At 37.3% G+C, this 22624-nt stretch overlaps 1 protein-coding gene across 1 annotated transcript; it reads left to right on the top strand.

Annotated features, from left to right (window-relative positions):
- The first annotated feature begins 1200 nt into the window (after window positions 1-1200).
- gal3st1a (galactose-3-O-sulfotransferase 1a) lies at window positions 1201-22424 on the top strand. The gene is made up of 4 exons (XM_062051232.1): window positions 1201-1345; window positions 1441-1498; window positions 16167-16317; window positions 19156-22424. Exons 3-4 carry the CDS (start codon window positions 16190-16192, stop codon window positions 20276-20278), a joined length of 1251 nt encoding a protein of 416 aa, XP_061907216.1. The 5' UTR covers window positions 1201-1345; window positions 1441-1498; window positions 16167-16189; the 3' UTR covers window positions 20279-22424.
- Window positions 22425-22624: the final 200 nt, after the last annotated feature.

Consider the following 22624-nt stretch of genomic DNA (forward strand, 5'->3'; position numbering starts at 1 on the left):
TGATTCTTGGCGAGGTCTCTGTTGTTTTGTTAGACACTCATTCATGCAGACTATTAGTTCCTTTCAGATGTTTTTTCTGAATCTGCAAAGCCACCTAATTTTTTAATTAATAAATGTCATGACTTTGACTCCGACTTTGTCTGATCCTCCATTTTATTGGAACATATTTGACAGTTTTCTACTCAGTCATTAACTTTTCTCCTGCTTCCTTAAGTCACATGCTTGTCAATGCCTGCCTTGTGTTTTGTCAGATAATCAATGTAGACTTTTTTTTTTTCACATTGCTTCTCTGAATCAACAAAGTCACCTTATTTTTTTGTTGATAAACTTCATGAGTCTGATTTTGGCTTTCTCCCGTCCTCCATTTACAGTAATACAGTGTTTGACAGTTTTTTGCTCAAAGGGCCTTGCATTTTCTCCTCCTTTAACTTGCATGCTTTCTTGGCAATTTTTGCGTTTTGTCCGATGCTCATTGATGTAGACTTTTAATTTTTTTCAGAGTGCTTCTCTGAATAATTAAAGCCACCTTTTATTTTAATTTTTTGTAGACTTAATGATTTTGACAGGTGCCGCTTTGACATCGACATCCACCCCCTTGGTCTGCCTGTTGCTCTGTTAAAACATTGTGTTCTTCTCCTCAGTTATTCAAAGCCCAGTCACAATCACTGGTATCAATGCATATTCAGATTGAATTTACCCTACAACAACTACAACGGGTAGTTGTCTGACAGAACCAGAACATTGCAAACTGATGGCATCTATTCCAAAATGCAACCTTGATAAATGTTGAATGTTTAATGTAGCCCTTGTGGATCTCTGACTGCTGTGCAGTTTATACCTAAAGTTGGCATATAGAAGCCACTCTGTAAAGGCCCAAGCATTGTGGCAATATAAACTATCTGCTCCATGCACATTCCGCATGTATGGTGAAGGATTTCAAAGACTGTATAGAGAAGTCTTGATCATGTAGTACAAATAATGTCTTTGTTCTTTAGCTTGCTGAATTTGTTTTACGTCCCTTCCGCCCCTCCTATCAGCTTGCAGTGTGTGCAATCAATGGCCCGTCTGTATGGTGACACAGAACAGGGACTATGCAATCCTCTCCTCCCTCGATCCATCCCTCTCTCGTGTGTGTGTCTGTTTGTCTCTCTGACAAGTGCTCATCCCCTGACAGAGTCCCTGATGCAGCAGGGACCAGAGCCTCCCTGCAATGCTTCGTTCAGGGAGATGGCTTTTGCATCAGAAAGTTAGGCGCAGGAGGCGGGCTGAGGGCTCAGGTGTGTTTTTATAGGCAGCTTGAAACTGGAGAAGATGTGGGAGATCTCTTATGTGGACATGTGATAAGGTGAGATCTGCATTGGACTTTGCTGCCTCTCATATCTCTGTGTGACGATCAGATTTAAGAACTTGTGTGGGAGCTGAGCAACTTGTTTTTGACAGGTGGAGTACGAAAGGAAAGACTGCAACCAGACTTTCCAAGTTGGACTAATGTATGAAGGTAAGAACTCGCCAGTCTTTGTTTTCCTCTTTTCCACTGCTGTTGATGAACACTGAGTAAGTATGCTTAGTAGTATAGTGTGCATAACATCAGTTAATACCAGTTGTTTACTCTAGCAACAATTGAATGGTTTAAAATAGAGCCGTCATAAAAAGCTCTTATAGTTATACAGACTACATAAGGGCCTTTGTTGTCACAACTGCGCTTAAAAATACTACTCGTGTATATGCTTTGTTTGTATAGCATGTTTACGTTAAATGGGCCCAATAATAATAATAGCATTGCATTTCCTTTAACCACAATATTTATATTTTGGACTTTCATTCATTGGGTACACATACAGTATATTCTGAATGAATTTAGATATGAAAATAACTATAGTCTGTGGCCCTACGTTGCAGAAGGTATTGTGGTACCTAAGTGTTTTGAGGTAAGAGCTATTTCTCGACTAATTATGCTTCAAGTTGCAATCAGAAATTAGATTTACAAGCATCCCCGCCATTAGTTGGCGTAGCAAATGTCACAGTGAACTCAGGTAGATCCACCCGAAACATCTGGTTTTATTTGCTAACATATATGTATATATATATATATACATACGTATATACACATATACATATATATAGGTACATGTATATACGTACATGTATATATGTATATAGGTCCGTTACTATATACGTACATGTATATACGTACATGTATATACGTACATGTATATACGTATATACGTACATGTATATACGTATATACAAAACCCAAAACCAGTGAAGTTTGCGCGTTGTGTAAATCATGAATAAAAACAGAATACAATGATTTGCAAATCCTTTTCAACCTATATTCAATTGAATAGACTGCAAAGACAAGATATATAACGTTTGAACTGGAAAACTTTATTTTTTGCAAATATCAGCTCATTTGGAATTTGATGCCTGCAACATGTTTCAAAAAAGCTGGCACAGGTGACAAAAAAGATTGAGAAAGTTGAGAAATGCTCATCAAACACTTATTTGGAACATCCCACAGGTGAACAGGATAATTGGGAACAGGTGGGTGCCATGATTGGGTATAAAAGCAGCTTTCATGAAATGTTGAGTCATTCACAAACAAGGATGGGGCGAGGGTCACCACTTTGTCAACAAATGCGTGAGCAAATTGTCAAACAGTTTAAGAACAATATTTCTCAACGAGCTGTTGCAAGGGATTTCACCATCTACGGTCGGTAATATCAAAAAGTTAAGAGAATCTGGAGAAATCACTGCATGTAAGCGATGATATAACGGACCTTCTATCCCTCAGGTGGTACTGCATCAAAAAGCGACATCAGTGTGTAAAGGATATCACCACATTGGCTCAGAAACACTTCAGAAAACCACTATCAGTAACTACAGTTTGTCGCTACATCTGTAAGTGCAAGTTAAAACTCTACTATGCAAAGCAAAAGCCATTCATCAACAACACCCAGAAACGCCGCCGGCTTCGCTGGATGGACTGATGCAAAGTGGAAAAGTGTTCTGTGGTCTGACGAGTCCACATTTCAAATTAGTTTTGGAAACTGTGGATGCTGTGTCCTCCAGAACAAAGAGGAAAAGAACCATCCGGATTGTTATAAGTGCAAAGTTCAAAAGCCAGCATCTGTGATGGTATGGGGGTGTATTAGTGCCCAAGCCATGGGTAACTTACACATCTGTGAAGGCACCATTAATGCTGAAAGGTACATACAGGTTTTGGAGCAACATATGTTGCCATCCAAGCAACGTTATCATGGACGCCCCTGCTTATTTCCGCAAGACAATGCCAAGCCACGTGTTACAACAGCGTGACTTCATAGTAAAAGAGTGCGGGTACTAGACTGGCCTGCCTGTAGTCCAGACCTGTCTCTCATTGAAAATGTGTGGTGCTATATGAAGCCTAATATACGACAACAGAGACCACGGACTGTTGAACAACTTAAGCTGTACATCAAGCAAGAATAGGAAATAATTCCACCTGAAAAGCTTCAAAAATTGGTAACCTCAGTTCCCAAACGTTTACTGAGTGTTGTTAAAAGGAAAGGCCATGTAGCACAGTGGTAAAAATGCCCCTGTGCCAACTTTTTAGCAATATTTTGCTGCCATTAAATTCCAAGTTAATGATTATTTGCAAAAAAAAAATACGTTTCTCAGTTCGAACATTGAATATCTTGTCTTTGCAGTATATTCAATTCAATGTAAGTTGAAAAGGATTTGCAAATCATTGTATTCTGTTTTTATTTACGATTTACACAGCGTACCAACTTCGCTGGTTTTGGGTTTTGTACATATACTGTACGTATATACATAGTATATACGTATACTTGTATACATATACGTATATACATATACAGTATGTATATACAGTATGTGTATATACATACTGTATATACAGTATGTGTATATACATACTGTATATACATACCAACTTCGCTGGTTTTGGGTTTTGTACATATACTGTACGTATATACATAGTATATACGTATACTTGTATACATATACGTATACATATACAGTATGTATATACAGTATGTGTATATACATACTGTATATACAGTATGTGTATATACATACTGTATATACATACTGTATATGTATATACGTATATGTATACAAGTATACGTATATACTATGTATATACGTACAGTATATGTACAAAACCCAAAACCAGCGAAGTGTGTATGTATATATACGTGTGTGTGTGTGGGTATCTATGTGTGGTATGTAAGTATGTATGGGGGTATGTGTGTGTGTATATATATATATATATATATATATATATATATATATATATATATATATATATATATATATATATATACACGCACGCACGTACGTATGTATGTGTGTGTGTGTGTGTTAACGTGTAACGAATGCCAGTTGGTGTGTTTGTGCGACACTGTGTTGTGTAAACGTCACTTCCCAGCGCCTTAAGAGCTGTGTTGGACAATGAGTTGACTTTTAGACATTTTAGCTCGTTGACCCTGCCCAAATAACTCTAAACCAGTGGGGATTTGTCGACCCGTGTTTGAAGTTCTCACAATTCCTGGGCTGGACAAATGTTACTTACCATCATTTCTGGGCTTTTTCGATGGCTGGATCGATTGTCTTCAGCTTAGCGGACCCATTTTAACATGTAACATGCCTTTTAAAAATGTAAACTTTTAAACAAGAAATATTGTATAAATACATATAAATTACTATCAACTACAGTAGTTTTGACAATCTAATAATAATGTACAGTATTTACCTTGGAGAGTGGACTTCTACGTTATCTCCTTCAGCTGTTTCTCTGTCAAACACACCATCAGTAGCATACCGAGGATGTCGTTGTGGCTTGTACAGCCCTTTGAGACACTTGTGATTTAGGGCTATATAAATAAACATTGATTGATTGATTGATTGATATGTTACTGAATAAATGTCCGCCGTTAAGATGTTATTTTAACATTGTTGGCTGGTGTTAAACTCTTTCTGCTTTTGTGTGGTGTAGATAAGCAGTGATATGCTCCAACTGCTTCACCAAGTTATCATCATGATCTCCAAACCTCAACGCGCCAAATTTGGCCCCCTGGCCATCTTTGGGCACCCCTGATATTGACAATTGGATACAGAATGTGACAAAATTAGTATACCTCTCACATTTGTTTTTCTATCAGAGTGTCTTTATCTGGTCAAACACACCATCAGCAGCTTTTCTATATTTTCATGCCATTTGGATATTATAAAAAAATTATTGGCTGGCATTACACTCATTCTGCTTCAGTATGGTGCAGACCAGCAGTGATACGTTCAAATTGCTTCGCCAAGTTTGCTACACACTATGTCATGTTTTTGATGATTAATTTGTTTAATTCAATAAATATCATCTACTTCTTCTTCTCAGCACTGCTTTACACTAACCTTTTCCTTCCCATGGTTGGAAAACAAAGTTATGACCATTTCTTCTAGCGTGTAAGACATTAGATGGTTAAGTCTGAATTTACAGGGTTCACTGTGACATTTACTAAGCAAACTAATGGCTAGGATGCTTCTAACTAAAATGTTTTTTTCTAACAATTAGCCGAGAGACAGCTCTTATCTCAAAACACGCTTGTTGGGGCACTCTTAAGTTAAGGTATCACTGTAAATCCCCACAAAAATAGCAATAAAGTATAATTTAATTCTGCATGGACTGATTCCTGTCTGAAAAGTAAACACAATATTACACCTTTTAAAGGTGTATTGTGTTTTGTGGCACTAGACTTTTTTGGTTACATAAAAGTGGTGGTAAAATGGCTCTTTTGATGATAAAAGATTGCTGGCTCCTGGACTAGAATATTAAATGACTGAAGGAATGGCACGTGCAGCTTATGGTTTGCTGGTCCACTGATAATATCAGACATGTTTTACCTAACCAGCACTTATAAACCAGCACGGCAGACAAAGCTGATCTACTACAGGATCTTTGTCTAACATGTTTTTGCATAAATCCTGACTCTATGTGTTGTGTTTTACATGATTTATTTACAATCGTAAACAACAATGACGGTGTAAGTTCATGTGAAAAAACTGAGTGTAATGCAGTGTTTCCTGTTTCCTGGAAGTCAGCTGAGAACACGTTTGATAGCACATGACCGCAGATCAGTATCTGCTGAAAACATTCTTCTTTCATTCTTGTTTGGAAAACAGCACGGCTCAAGTGAAACACGGTGCTGATTTTGCAGGTGCTTCCAATTACAACGTATCATTTTTCTCAGGGATGCATTATTTATTTTATGGGACAACTGAGAAAGAAGTACAGAGAAGTCTAAACTGCAACGATTACAACAATTTTTGCACTGAATGTCATGTTTCCAGCATTTTAAATCTCTTTATCTTTCCTATATATACTTTACAATTTGGGCCTGATTTACTCGAGGTTTGCGTGTACTAAAACACGTGCAAAATTGATAGCAGATGCAAAGCTGATCTCCTAAACATGCACAAAGTGTATTGCGTCTGTTAAAGGCCTACTGAAATGACATTTTCTTATTCAAACGGGGATAGCAGATCCATTCTATGTGTCATACTTGATCATTTCGCGATATTGCCATATTTTTTGCTGAAAGGATTTAGTAGAGAACATCGACGATCAAGTTTGCAACTTTTGGTCGCTGATAAAAAAAGCCTTGCCTGTACCGGAAGTAGCGTGACGTCGCAGGTTGAAGGGCTCCTCACATTTCCCCATTGTTTACACCAGCAGCGAGAGCGATTCGGACCGAGAAAGCGACGATTACCCCATTAATTTGAACGAGGATGAAAGATTCGTGGATGAGGAACGTGAGAGTGAAGGATTAGACTACAGTGCAGGACGTATCTTTTTTACGGATACTATATCCTCTTGAAAATGAGAGTCGAGAACACAAAATGGACATTCACAGTGACTTTTATCTCCACGACAATACATCGGCGAAGCACTTTAGTTACGGAGCTAACGTGATAGCATCGTGCTTAAATGCAGATAGAAACAAAAGAAATAAGCCCCTGACTGGAAGGATAGACAGAAGAGCAACAATACTACCAAACACTGGACCTGTAACGACACGGTTAATGCTTTCCAGCCTGGCGAAGCCTAGCAATGCTGTTGCTAACGACGCCATTGAAGCTAACTTAGCTACGGGACCTCCACAGAGCTATGCTAAAAACATTAGCTATCCACCTACGCAGGCCTCATCTGCTCATCAACACCCGTGCTCACCAGCGTTCCAGCGATCGACGGCGCGACGAAGGACTTTACCCGATCATCGATGCGGTCGGCGGCTAGCGTCGGATAGCGCGTCTGCTATCCAACTCAAAGTCTTCCTAGTTGTGTTGCTGTAGCCGCCGCTAATACACCGATCCCACCTACAGCTTTCTTCCTTGCAGTCTCCATTGTTCATTAAACAAATTGTAAAAGATTCACCAACACAGATGTCCAGAATACTGTGGAATTTTGCGATGAAAACAGAGCTAGTTTGTATTGGGATACAATATGTCCGAATACTTCCGTTTCAACCATTAACGTCATCATACCTAGACGTTTTCAACCGGAAGTTTCCCGGGAAATTTATAATTGCACTTTATAAGTTAACCCGGCCGTATTGGCGTGTGTTGCAATGTTAAGATTTCATCATTGATATATAAACTATCAGACTGTGTGGTCGGTAGTAGTGGGTTTCAGTAGGCCTTTAAGTACCGGAAAGTAGAATAAGGTGTGCAATCCATTTTGCGTCTGTCTTAATGAACATGCAAGATATATGCTGATCATCAAAACGCCCACAATATTGGGAGGAGAACATGCAAATATAATGATTTAGCATGCGCAAAGTAATTTATCAACACTCATCAGCGTTTTGCTAGCACGTTTTTGCGTTTTATTTAGCACGTGTCAAAAAGACGTGCAAACTGACCGTTCCACACACAGTTGCGGGATCAGTGATGGAAAGACGAGAACCCTCTGTCCTGCGTGTCAACATGTTGGACTGACAGGAATAAAAAAATATTGTCTATTCAGCAACATCATTTTATAATTTTATACAGGGGTTACAGAAAGTATTCAAATCACTTTGTTTTATTGCAGCCATTTGCTAAAATCAGAACATTTAATTTTATTTCTCATTAATGTACACACAGCACCCCATCTTGAAAGAAAGAAAAAAAAGAAATGTAGAAATTTTTGCAAATGGATTAAAAATAAAAAAAATCACATGTACTCTGACCCTTTGCTCAATACTTTGTTGACCTTTGGCAGCAATTACAGCCTCAAGTCTTTTTGAATATGATGCCACAAGCTTGGCACACCTATCTTTGGGCAGTTTTGCCCGTTCCTCTTTGCAGCACCTCTCAAGCTCCATCAGATTGGATGGGAAGTGTTGGTTTTCATCCAGGATGTCTTTGCTGCATTCATCTAGGTCTAGTCAGGGAGGTGACCAAAAACCAGATTGTCACTCTGTCAGAGCTACAGCATTCCTCTAAAGAGAGAACCTTCCAGAAGGACAACCATCTCTGCAGCAATCTACCAATCAGGCCTGTTTGCTATAGTAGCCAGACAGAAGCCATTTCTTGGTAAAAAGTTTGCCAAAATCCACTTAAAAGTCTCTCACACCATGAGAAACAAAATTGTCTGTCTGATGAGAAAAAGATTGAAGTCTTTGGTGTGAATGCCAGCAGTCATGTTTGGAGGAAACCAGGCACCACTCATCACCAGGCCAATGCCATCCCTACAGTGAAGCACGGTGGTGGCAGCATCATGCTGTGGGGTTGTTTTTCAGCGGCAGTAACTGGGAGACTAGTCAGGATAGAGGGAAAAATAAATGCAGCAATGTACCGTGAGCAAAGGGTCTGTATAATTATGCAAATGTAATTTTTGAGTCTTTTATTTGTAATAAATTAGCAAACATTTCTACATTTTTGTTTTTTTCTGACAAGATTGGGTGCTTAGTGTACATTAATGGGAAAAAAAAGACTGCAAATGGCTGCAATGAAACAAAGAGTGAAAAATGTAAAGGGGTCTGAATATTTTTCATACCCACTGTAGCTGCTCGAGAACTTAAGGGGCTGATTAAAACAAATTATTGATGCGTTTTGGCGTCCTTGAGTATTTTTTAATGACATTTGTTTTTTCACAGAATATATTACTGAAATATTTCTTATATGAAAAAAACCTCTTTAAATATGCATTCTTTTGCATCTTGGAGTAAGTGCAACCTCCCCCCCATGCACTTTCAGCGGTTAAAAATAAAAGTTGTGTCAATGTAGGTGCACTGCACGACTGCTTCAAAATGCCCATACAGTGGTACATGTCTTCTGCTTGTTTGAAAACATAGCAAAATGCCACGGGTAGAAAGGATCATAACATGAATGTGTCTCCTTGGTGAAGCCCTGTATAGTCCACGCAAAATCCTCATTTGCACCACTTTTCAATTGCACACGCAGTGCTAGTAGATTCTACGCAACACGCAATTTTTTTAGATTGCACACGCTGTTTACCGCGTGGCATTTAGATTTGATTAAATCAGGCCCTTTGCGTAATAAATTCAATTCATGTGTTTGTCAGAAATGTATGTTTATTTTGTTACAATTAAATTGACTAAAATAGGTTTTAAACATGAGTGGAAATCAAGTTGGGGACTCGAGCGCAAATGTGTACAGCAGATCATAAGCAATAATCGTATGACTAGTCGACTAATCGAAAAAATTATTGCTAGTAATATGCAACATTTACTTTGTTACATTTAATTAAGTAACTTTTTTAAATTGTACTTGTCAGAGTACTTTTAATGCAATATACTTTCTACTTTTACTCGAGTGTTTTGTGAAGAAGAAACGCTTTTACTCCGTTACATAGAATACTATATTGCTCATTGATTGATATCGTTATTATATTTATTCATAATCTATTGCAGGGGTCACCAACGCGGTGCCCGCGGGCACCAGGTCGCCCGTAAGGACCAGATGAGTCGCCCGCGGGCCTGTTCTAAAAAAAGAAAAAAGAAAAATTTAATTTTTTTTTTTTTTTTTAAATTAAATCTACATAGAAAAAAACACAAGATACACTTTCAATCAGTGCATCAACCCAAACAACCTCCCCCTTGCACACTCATCCAAACCCACTCACACAAAAGGGGTTATTTCTTTCTGCTACCAATATTCTGGTTCCCACAACATAGACAACACATCTGCAAGGGACACAGTCCCTGAAGCACACGTGATTGTATAGGCTGCTGGTCCACTAACATTTTCATTAATTATTATTTTTTATGTAATTATTTTTATATTGTTTTACTTTCTTTTGTATCCAAGAAAATGTTTTTTATTTATTTATCTTATTTTATTTTATTTTTTAAAAAAGGGCCTTATCTTCAACAGACCAGGTTGTCAATGAAATTAGATTTGTTTAAAGGGTTTTTTAAACCAGGCCCAGTCCAGATAATGTCCAAGTCGGACTCAGCAACACACACCTTCATTCATGTACACAGAAAAAAATTAGGGAACACAACAGATTGCATATAATTTATAAACAAAATTAAATTTTCAAAATAAGCATTTATGTACAGTCCAGATTATGTCCAGGTCACTCAAATTAGGGAACACAACAACAGATATCATATAATCTATAAACATAATTATACTTTCAAAATAAGCCTTTGAGGACTTCTCATCTTTTTTTTAATGTTTTTTGGCATCATTATCGTTTTCAACCATGTAACTTTCTAAAGTTAGAAAATACTGAATAAATGTTTTAAAGAAAGTAATACTAAGTGAATATCTGTTTTTGGCCTTAAAAATAAACATTTTACAGAGTACTATAATTAAATTGACTAAATCATGATTGTCAATGAACTCTCCTAAAATAACAGAAACCACATTAAGCTTCATAAACAAACCAATCCTTAAACACATTTTTTCAACTTCCACCCAAAACAAAGACACAATATGACAATACCAAAACAAATGCAGGGTGGATTCAGGCTCCTGACAACAAAATCGGCAATCATCTGACTCTGTCATATTCCATAATTTTAACATTTTCCCTGTGGGTAAGAAGTTATAAATAATTTTAATTTGAAAATAACGATTTTGCACATCGATAGTGGTTTTATAGATTAGTTTGAATATGGCATCCCATGGCAACGGGCAGTCAAAAAAGTCCTCCCATTTTCCATTTGTGTTGTATGAGGCAGCCTTCTAAGATTTCTTTATTAAATAAAAATTATATATTTTTCTATTTATTTTAGTTCCTTTTTGCCAACTAGAATTTCTTATTAGAGGTTTACAAACTAATAATTTAGTAGTTCCATAATTAATTATTTGTTTCCATCTTTTCCCAATTACTCCAGTTAGTTGATCAAATGAAAAGCTTGAGCAAGCATCACCATACATAGCTCTAAATTCATCATACTTCATAATTTTACCATTCTCATTGATAATATCATTGACAAAAATGATTCCTCTTTCAAACATATTTTTCCAAAAGAAAGGCTTTCCATCTATTACAATATTAGAGTTCATCCATATTAACTGCTGCAAAATATTGTCTCTTTTTTCTGGCACATAAAATTGAAAACACCACTATGAGTGGATTGTTTCCTTTATGAACCCCGCCATGTTTCCCAGCAGACTCTCTGGGAGGGGATCACTTGTAAAAAAGGATACAATTTCTTTTGATACAGTACATGTTCTTTGTCCAACAGGACATTTGTGTACCACTAAATGTTTAAATACATCTTTGAAACAATTGATGCTTTTAAAGACAGACACATAGCTTCAAGGTTGAGAAGTTTCAGGCCCCCATATTCATACTCTTTGTACAAAACCTTTCTTTTAATCTTTTCTGGTTTGCCGTTCCAGACAAAATCGAAGACCCTCCGCTCATAAATCTTAAAAAAGTTTTGTGATGGAGCTGGTAATGACAAAAACAAATAAATAAATTGAGGAATAATTAACGAGTTGGCAATAGACATTTTACCATACAAGGTTAGGGATTTCCCTTTCCATAATTGCATAATTTTGTCCAGCTTTCTTAGTCGATTATCATAATTTAGTGAGCCTAGATCTTCCAGATTTTCTGGGACAACAACACCAAGTATGTTAACTGGTCCATCTGTCCACAAAACAGGCACTTTGCATTCCATTTGAAAGGACGTTCCCTTTAGATTTCCGATCCTTAACATTTTACATTTATCATAATTAAGCTTAAGGCCAGATTGCTGTGAAAATATGTCCAAAAGATTAAGAAGGTTCCGCAAACAATGAGGAAAAATCTTATCTTTGTGAATCGGCCTTTTCTGACATGAACTTCATCAAGAACAAACACAGAACACGCCTCACTGATGCACATCTGCAAGACTCACTCAGAGTTGCAGTGTCAAGTTACACACCAGAGTACAACACACTAGTTAACAGCATGCAATGCCAGGCTTCCCACTAACTGACAAAGAAACAGATAACAGATTTGGTGTCCAGTTCAAAGTGTGACATGATTTAAAAATTTGAGAGTTTACTTTTGTATTTTACATGAGTTATTATTTGTACAAACATGGTGCAAAGTAATTCATGATTTGTTAAAAAAATGTTAGTGGCTAGCTAGTTAAAATGGGATATTGTGATTTCACAAGACTGTCTTGGAAGTGATCATTTGAAAATGTTCAATTTGAAAAATGTGCACTTAGAGAAAATATAAAAATAAAGTGTTGCATATTGATATTTATCTGTTTCTATATATATTTATTGTGAGAAATCATTAAGATGATCAGTGTTTCCATAAAGATAAATATCATTAATTATTAATAATAACAGAGTTAAAGGTAAATTGAGCAAATTGGCTACTTCTGGCAATTTATTTAAGTGTGTATCTAACTGGTAGCCCTTCGCAGTAATCAGTACCCAAGAAGTAGCCCTTGGTTTCAAAAAGGTTGGTGACCCCTGATCTATTGACTATTGCTTGCAAAGACATCTTATTTTGGCTTGTTAAAGACTTTTTCCAGCAGGCATTGTCTGCCACACCAGTTTCACCAATCCATTAAGCCAGTGGTTCTTAACCTTGTTGGAGGTACCGAACCCCACCAGTTTCATATGCGCATTCACCGAACCCTTCTTAAGTAAAAAATAAAAAAACATTTTTTTTTTCTAATTCAAGACAAAGTTATATGTCTTTGGTAACACTTTAGTATGGGGAACATATTCTAAGTAACAAATACTTAATTTAGAGTTATTTGGACACTAGGAGAACATATTCTAAGTAATAAAGACTTAATTTAGAGTTATTTGGTTAGGGTTAGGGTCAGGGTTATAATAAGGCCATGCCGAATAAGGCATTAATAAGTACTTAATAATAACTAGTTAAGAGCCAATATGTTACTAATTTGCATGTTAAAAAGCAAGTAATTAATGGTGAATATGTTCCCCATACTAAAGTGTTACCATGTTTTTTTACTGGTGCATAAAATGAACCGTGCATGAACATCACCTTGTTCAAACAACAAAACCAACACAGTGCATAAACTCACAACAAATTACACACCTGCAAATCAGTCAGCTGTTGCCGTATCCGTAATACGCCGATAGGGAGAAGTTTGTGTTTACACCAGGGGTCCCCAAACTTTTTGACTCGGGGGCCGCATTGGGTTAAAACAATTTGGCCGGGGGCCAAGCTGTATATATATATATATATATATATATATATATATATATATATATATATATATATATATATATATATATATATATATATATATATGTATATGTATAGATGTATATGTATATGTATATATCTAATATATATATATATCTATATATATATATATATATCTAATATATATATATATACATATATATATATATATATATATATATATATATATATATATATATATATATATATATATATATATATATATATATACATATATATATATTAGATATATATATATATAATATATATATATATAGATATATATATATATATTAGATATATATAGCACACTTTCCGCGCGCGATGATGTCACGTTATCGATGAGAAAATGCATTTTTAGACAATATGATTTGCCTGAGCGGCTAGGAGACACCGTGAGTAGCAAGCGGTACAAAGTAGATAAGAAAAAAAATAATAAAAAAATTTAAAAAAATTAAAAACATTTTTTTAATACTTGGGACTTCCCGCGGGCCTGATTTTGGACGCTGGCGGGCCGGATCCGTAGTTTGGGGACCCCTGGTTTACACGATGAGTCGGGTGTGTTTTGACCTCCGCCGAACCCCTGAGGCCGACTCACCGAACTCCTAGGGTTTGATTGAACCCAGGTTAAGAACCACTGCATTAAGCACTAGTGACGTTTGACTCCATTTCACCAATAAAACCTGGCTTGGCCATCACATATTTATTTATTTATTTTTTATTAATTAATTAATTTATTTATTTACAGACAAACATAGTTTTGTATTTCATTATTGTTTATTTTGTTAATATCAGAGTCCGTTCTGCAAAAAGGTCATCCCCAGAAGCACACAGCTTATGGACAGGGACTCAAAGTTAAAATATACATCATTGTATAATATACAAAATACTATACAATACGTTTCTAAATCTACCCACCAAATACCCATTTACAATTTCATTTATAAATAAAAAAGGAATCTTTAAATCCACCAAATTAGTCTCTATATGCTATTATTCAAATTTGATTAAAATGTTGCATCTTGAAGATCTGTGATAATCTCATCATATATACAGAGGTCAAGACCAAAATTATGCGACTGATGTGAATTCCTCAACCATAAGGGATGTGCTAAATGTACTAAGCATAACGTCGCAATAAATTTAGCTTAAAACGCTTTTTAAAAATGTTTAAAGAATGTGATTCTTTTATAGAGCTATCAATCTCATTCCAGATCATCGAGCCTCTACAGCAGGGGTCCCCAAACTACGGCCCGTGGGCCGGACCCGGCCCGCCAGCGTCCAAAATCAGGCCCGCGGGAAGTCCCCAAGTATATAAAAAAAATAAATAAATAAAATTATTATTATTATTTTTTCTATCTTTTCTTATCCACTTTGTACCGCTTGCTACTCACGGTGTCTCCTAGCCGCTCAGGCAAATTATATTGTCTAAAAATGCATTTTCTCATCGATAACGTGACATCATCGCGCGTGCGGAAAGTGCGCTATGTATATCTTTTTTATATATATATATATATATATATATACAGTATATATATACAATATATATATATATATATATATATATATATATATATATATATATATATATATATATATATATATATATATATATATACAGCCCGGCCCCCGGCCAAATTGTTTTAACCCAATGCGGCCCCCGAGTCAAAAAGTTTGGGGACCCCTGCTCTGCAGGCTATACTAAAGCTTGTACACTTTAGATGACCATTTTTTTCCCCTCTTAATAAAGGTTTACTTCTAGTGTTCTGTCTATGAGAATTAGTGGTCACTGGGATGAGCTGGCAGTCTAGAATTTAATTCATATACTACGTTATACGTAATACAAGCACTGTGGAATCTGTTGCACTCTGTAAGCTTCAGAAGATTGTACCCATAAAAAAGAGGATTTGAGGGAGCATTAAAGGGGCAGTCAATCAAACTAGATCTGACCTATCTAAGTCTACTCGGATGAGCGGCGAAACGTCTTTTAAAACAAACCAAACAGTCCAGTTGCGATCGATTGAATGCAATGAGATCTGGGCATCAACAACACGTACAGACGCCTACTAGTTTTGGATTACAGCTCCGCCTTCAACACCATTCGTCCAACGAAGCTATTTGGGAAGCTGATAGACCTTGGAGTACCGACACCCACCTGGACTTCCTTAAAGACAGACCACAGGTGGTGAGAATGGGAACAAAGGCCTCTGCTGAGCTCACAATCAGCACAGGAACCCCACAGGGCGCTGCCTCAGCCCTAAACTTTTCTCCCTGTACACACATGACTGCATCTTCCCCCAGGACAATAACATTTTACATGGAGCTGGTCCACAAAGTCCCTGTCTACAGAGAGGACAATGCCTTAGTTGTGAACATAGACAAGACGAAGGAGCTAATTCTGGACTTTAGGAGCAAACTAATCACCTCTTATTGCAAAGCATGCATGCCCCTTTTTCAATGCACACTGAATGTGTTTTTGTTTTTTTAGGTAACCCTTGACTGTGCTGCACAATGGCAGGCAAGCAAAGACGGCACTGGAGGTCCATCTGCAAAAGTCTGGTTCTTGGTATTTTAATGACCTCCTGCATGATGCTGCTTTACTCTCTGTCCATGCTGCAGGTGCCTCTGAACATGCCTGAGTATGCACTTCCCTTCAACCTATAAGCATGCATATACATGTGGGACAATTGTATTTCATAGCACCACTCTTGCATCCTTGTTTGTGTACACTTCATTAGGTACACCTTCCCAAACTAACACTACTGTACAACTACTTTGATAGACAATAAAGTCAATATGTAATGAATTAAATGGGTGCACACCAGGGATGTGCCGATCGATCGGCCGATGTTTGTGAAAAGTACGTGATCGCCATTAATGGCTGACACTGTATATATTTTTAGTCCCCTAGCAGCTAATTATGTGTCTCCATACACAGTGTGGAGCTGCTCCCCTAAGCTAATATTAATAACCTCTTGTACTTTAAATTAACTGCATTTTTTAGCATCTTAAGTTGGCCTATCATTATCAGGTGTCATTATCACATGTTACACACCGAGCGCAAGTTGGGAGCAGGCATGCTAATAGCTATGCTAACCACAAAGTAGAGTAAAGTTTAAGAAGTGTAGATTGAACCATGTTACAACAGAAAGTAAGCAGATATTACCAGGAAATGAATAAGTAGATTAATACGAGTTTAGAGAGAGGATAGTTTAACAGCAAATGTTAAACAGTCAGTACACGACACGTGAAAGGAGGGTGGATCCATCTATAAATTGGTGGTGTTGGCACCAAGGGTGGTATCAGTATATGAACGATACCAGACTGATTAGGTCAATATTTTTACTTTCTCAAAATAATTTTTGTTATTTTGGGTAATGTTTACAAACTCCAGCAATAATTCCCTGGACACAGGAGGATTTGGGGCAAAAAATGAGTAGTCGATAGTAGTTTTTGCTTTTGTTTAGTTATTGTCTACTATTGCACTCCACTTATCATGGACATTCAAACCAACAATTTTCCCCGCATACAAAAATATTTCCGGTTTCACCAAAATTCCTGCATTTCAGTTTCAATTCCCTTTTTTCTTACGACTACTTTCCTTGCATTGTTCAACCAATTTCAGTCGTTAAACCACCAACTCATGCAGCTCATTCAGGGCAATTGGGTCACGTTCCCAGTTTTCCACTTTTCCATAGCACTTACTTTCTATTCAAAAGTGTTAAAACTTCCATGTTTTTCAACGGATTTCAACTGTTCCAAAGTCAAAATGTTAATACTTTAATTAGGGCTGGACGATTATGGCAAAAATAATAATCACGTTGAATTATACGATTATTTATTAATTTGAAAACGTGAGTCAATATTCTACCACCAAAACTTAACTTTAAATATAGTTAAAAAAGAACAAAAACCTGGATATAAATTAATAACGAATAAACCACAAGTAAAATATTAATATCGAAACAATAAAAAATAAAAATAAAATAGCGATCTAAAAAACAAAACATTTCAGTTTTTCCGTTTTAATTGTTTTTAATTAAGTTTTTTTTACCTTTTACATTTATTTTACCACCATAGAGTGTGTGCTTTTTGTGTAACAAAAATCCTCACATTTATTGGTGCAATACATCTTTGGACAATTTTGACCAGTAGTTTAGGTCAAAACATAATCATTTTGTAAATGTATAAATAAGTGCTTTTAAGAACAATATGCTTGTACAAGGTACTTTTTTCTTAAACCTTTATTTTGTTAGAGCAGTCAGACTGGATGTGGCGCACCGAGCTATTATTGTGAAAGGGGAAGTGTGCTGTTGCTCAACTTGATGAGCAAAGAGTCGACTCACTTGAGGCTGTTAAAAAAACAAACAAAAGGAGAGCGCCTCCCAAGTTGCGACCACTGTTTGTACATTGTTACATCAATGATGTCGTTCACAACAACACAAGCAGATGAGATGTGTTGTGGGTGTATGGATTGTTATTGCTAGTTTCAGCTTTGTAGTTTAGTCGCTGTTTCACGTGACCGTCTCGACATTTAGTTTTTTGCTTGCACGTTGCGCGGCCCATTAATCTTTTTTTTTTCGATTATTATATTTTCATAATCGTGAGAAGCCATAACTGAAATTAAAATTTGAATAATTGTCGAGCCCTAACTTTAACCCAACATTTTTCAAGCCAATTTTGCTAATAAAAATAATTTGGACTCAGAAGTCATAAAACGTGGTAGCATTTTAGTTCGGCTTGCACATATCAACATTTACACGCAATTTCTCCCAAAATGTTTAATGTGTACTACTGAATTATAGGTATTGAAAGAGAATGATAAACTAGTTTAAATATTGTGTTGATCTTGTAGTAGAATTTCTGACCTTTGAACTATATTTCATGTCTGTCAAGAATGTACGCTCATTTCATTTCTCTTCTATTCTGGCCAAAGTTGAATATGAAGTCGTGCCAACCTGTCTACAAAATGTTTTGATTGTCTAAGTATGATTAAGGGATTCAAGGATGTTGCAAAACAAACATGTCGAAAACCACAAGACTGTGACGCACGAGGAAAACAGATTGACGCACGAAGAAACAGATAAAATGGCCAGGAGACCAGGACTCTAGAGAGATTGCTTTTTTGTGTGTCCTCCGGAGGACGTTTTGTTTGTCTGCAGGGACAGCTCAATCCGACTTGCACTTTTGACTAAGGGTAAATAAACTTTTTGTACTAAACTCACTTTTGTTGCTGTTTAAGCTTCGGACAATCCACTACAATCTTGTTACACTGCCAATAGCATTCACCTTAAATGTATGGAAAAATTGAGTTAATACATGTGATCGGTATTATTATCGGACGATATCACTCATAAGCAAACGTGCCCTAGTGACGTCACTTTTCATCCTTGAGACAGTTTTGCTGTAAAATAGTTTAATTTGAGTGAGTGTTGTGTAAGTATGAGAGTGTATTTGATTGTCTGTGATCCCTGCAGAGTTCCAGTGTCTTACTCCTGTGCCCATCGCCCATCCCAGCCGTCCAGCACATCAGAAAGGACGTGCACCCCCAAAGTGGACATCATGTTCATGAAGACTCACAAAGCGGCGAGCAGCACCTTACTCAACATCCTGTTCCGCTTTGGACAGAAACATCACCTGAGGTTCGCCTTCCCTGACAGCAGGAACGACTTCTTCTACCCCGCCTTTTTCCAGCGTTCCCACGTTAAAGACTACAAACCGGGAATGTGCTTCAACATCATCTGTAACCACATGCGCTTCAATGCGGACGAGGTGGCCAAGCTGTTGCCTGTTGACACGTCCTACATCACCATCCTCAGAGACCCCGCAGAGCTTTTTGAGTCCTCCTTCCACTACTTCAGTCGGGTGGTGCCCTTCACTTGGAGGATGCCAGGAGGGGACAAGCTGGCCGAGTTCCTCCGTGACCCCCATTACTACTTTCACCCGGAAGGCTTTAACGCATTCTACCTCAAGAACCTGCTGTTCTTTGACTTTGGACAGGAAAATATGCTGGAGCTCGATGATCCACGCGTAGACGAGGGGATCCGATCCATCTCAGAGCGTTTCCAGTTGGTCATGTTGAGGGAACACTTTGAGGAATCTCTCATTCTTCTCAAAGACGCGCTCTGTTGGGAGATGGAGGACCTCCTCTTCTTCAAGCTCAACGCCCGCAACAGCTCAACCGTGTCCAAACTGACGCCATACCTGAGAGCCAGGGCCCTGCAGTGGAACGCTCTCGACTGGAAATTGTACCAGCACTTCAACGAGACCTTCTGGGAGAAAGTAGACGCGTACGGACGGGGGCGCATGGCGGAGGATGTGGCGGAGCTCAGGCGGAGGAACGCGGAGATGGCGGACACATGCATCGAGGAAGGTCACGCTGTCGATGCCGGCAGCATCCAGGAGACGGACATGCAGCCCTGGCAGCCTATCGGAGAGAAATCCATCATGGGATACAACCTGAAGAAGAACATAGAAGAGGCCCAGATGAAGCTGTGCCGTAAGATGTTGATGCCAGAGCTTCAGTACTTGACTGAGTTCGGCGTCAACCTGTGGGTCACCAAGCTGTGGGGACACATCAGGTCCATCATCAACTGGTGATGGGGCATGACAACAAATGGCAGGGACAGGTAGTGACTGAAGGGCTTCACAGTTCTGTCACATCTTATTTACCGGGGGTGTGGTCAAAGTAGGCAGGTGAGGCAGAACTTCACTTTGTTTTGATGAAAGATTTCAAAACAAATAATTCATCAGATGAATATTTTTTCATTAAATGTGTTTTCTGTATGATTACTATTTTTTAAGAATCTTTTTCTTAAGTAAAAATCTCTAAATTAGGTGGGAACCTTTTTTCTTGGTTCTGTGAAAATTGTAGATTATGGAGTTTTATCAACTCTTTGAATGTCACTGTAATACATGAAAAAGAAAACACTTAAAAGGGAACCTAGTATGCAAAATCAACTGTTTTTACCTATTGGTACCTGTTTTTGTGTATTTGAGATCTGCTTAAATCCTAAAAATTTGAAATCAAACCATGGACATTGGTGTAGATATTTATAAAACAATCTTGCCTTCCCATTTCTTCCTCCAAACAAGCCGTTTGGAATTTGCCCCAATTGTGACTTTTTTCCCAAGTGTTATGTTAGCGGATAACTCCATTCATGGTAGAAATTTACCCGAAGAGCTTTAAGCGAGTGTCAATAAGGTCATGCACATGCACATGCATCTTCCACTGTTGCAATTTCTAATACAAAGCAGCGTATAGTTCCAACTTATATCTGTCAGTCGACTCGCTATGGAAGTCGAAGTGGAGGCATTTAAAAATAAAACCACCCACAAAACGGTCTCAAAAAGTGGCTTGAAGATGATCTGTAAAACGTAATCTTTGCACGATTTTGACCAAAGAACCACCATCACATGTTATGTAGACCACAAGGAAAGTGTTGTAAATGTAGAAAACAATTTTAAATTATAAAAGGCCGTATCAATCCAAGCCTTGCTCAAGTGTGTCGCTGGGGTGATATAGTGTGTGTATGCACGCTACAACAGCGTCTTCTTCCTGGCTGGAACTTTGATTACTTAATATAACTACCTTGAGGGTTATTTGGGATACTAAGAGTTCTGTTTGGCACAAAAGGTTTGAGGCATCAGTGGAGCTTGCATGTACAACTGTGTTTGTGTGTGCATGCAATCTGGAGAGTGACAGCTAGCTGACAGTTTGAAAATCAATTGATAGACACTACTACATATGTATTTTCTATTAAATGGTCACATAGGTCTATATCAATGTGTATGCATTGAACATATTTGAGCACCAGTGTCCAAACATGCCAGCTATACGCGCGACCAGTCTTATTTTTGATAGTTAATACAGAGTGGCATTATGGTCCTTTTATCTTCATTTCAATGACTATTTCTAAGTGTCTCAATTGAAGTCATCAGAATATCTTTGATAGTTTTCTGTAAGTTTGTTTTATCATTTTATTACATGTGGTGTACACTGATTTCAAAATTTAAGTACAACATATCAAATTTTCTGTTTGTCAGCAACGTCCTCCATGTAAAAGTGCTGTAGTACCCTTAGTCTACACATACACTGAGTCAGCATAACATTGGGGCGGCGTACGTGGGCTAGCAGGCGCTTATTGGGTACCACACAATATTTTCTCGCAAAAAAAAACCTAACAAAACAAAATACAAGAAATGTATTTAGATGCTTTGCTGAATGAATGAATGAGACTACCAATATGGAGGATTACATATACAAGCGGAAAAACGTCTCTAAAGTCAACTTTTAGACCAAACGGAATGTGATCAAACTTTTATCATCCAATTATTGTGTGGAAACTTTTCCACATACAAATAAAAAGGTATAACCACAAATGTTTTTTTAATTTTTATAAAAGTAAACACATGTGACTAAGGCGTATTTGATAACTTTTTCATTATCTTCTTGTTATTCTCTTAAAAAGTAGCCTGTATTAACGTTAGTAAGAGCATATGAAACTCAACTCAAAAGTGCCTCGAATCCCGCCGCACTTCACTGGTTATTATAGTAAGTGACCTGCATTGTTTAAATATGATACTTCTTGCTTTACATTTAGTGTTGCACTGTTATGACTTAATGGGTGCTCTAAATAAATATTTCACAATCTACAAATACTCCACAAGTTGTAGTACTGTTCCTGTTTGTCAGTCTGTAATTCAGATAGTAAAATAATATTGTTCTGGAGGAATCAATAACAGAATAAAGACCACATTATCTTCAAACGTTTGTGTGTTTGTATAAATGTGATAAAATGAGAGCACATGGATATGAAAAAGTTTTGCAAAAGGATGGCAAAAACAGCCATGATTCAAGGTGGGTACAGTTTTCACTTGTCATTTTTTTTCCATTATACTGTGTTTTATTTGTGTTATGACAAAATGTTTTTCACATTAAACAAT

This window comes from Entelurus aequoreus, linkage group LG06 (genome assembly GCF_033978785.1).
Source record: "Entelurus aequoreus isolate RoL-2023_Sb linkage group LG06, RoL_Eaeq_v1.1, whole genome shotgun sequence".
Classification (NCBI taxonomy): Eukaryota; Metazoa; Chordata; class Actinopteri; order Syngnathiformes; family Syngnathidae; genus Entelurus; species Entelurus aequoreus.

Coding starts and splice junctions, on each gene's coding strand:
- gal3st1a (XM_062051232.1), top strand. CDS start 16,190: ATGGCAGGCAAGCAAAGACGGCACTGGAGGTCCATCTGCAAAAGTCTG. Junction 16,318..19,155: donor GTGCCTCTGAACATGCCTGA/GTATGCACTTCC, acceptor TGATCCCTGCAG/AGTTCCAGTGTCTTACTCCT.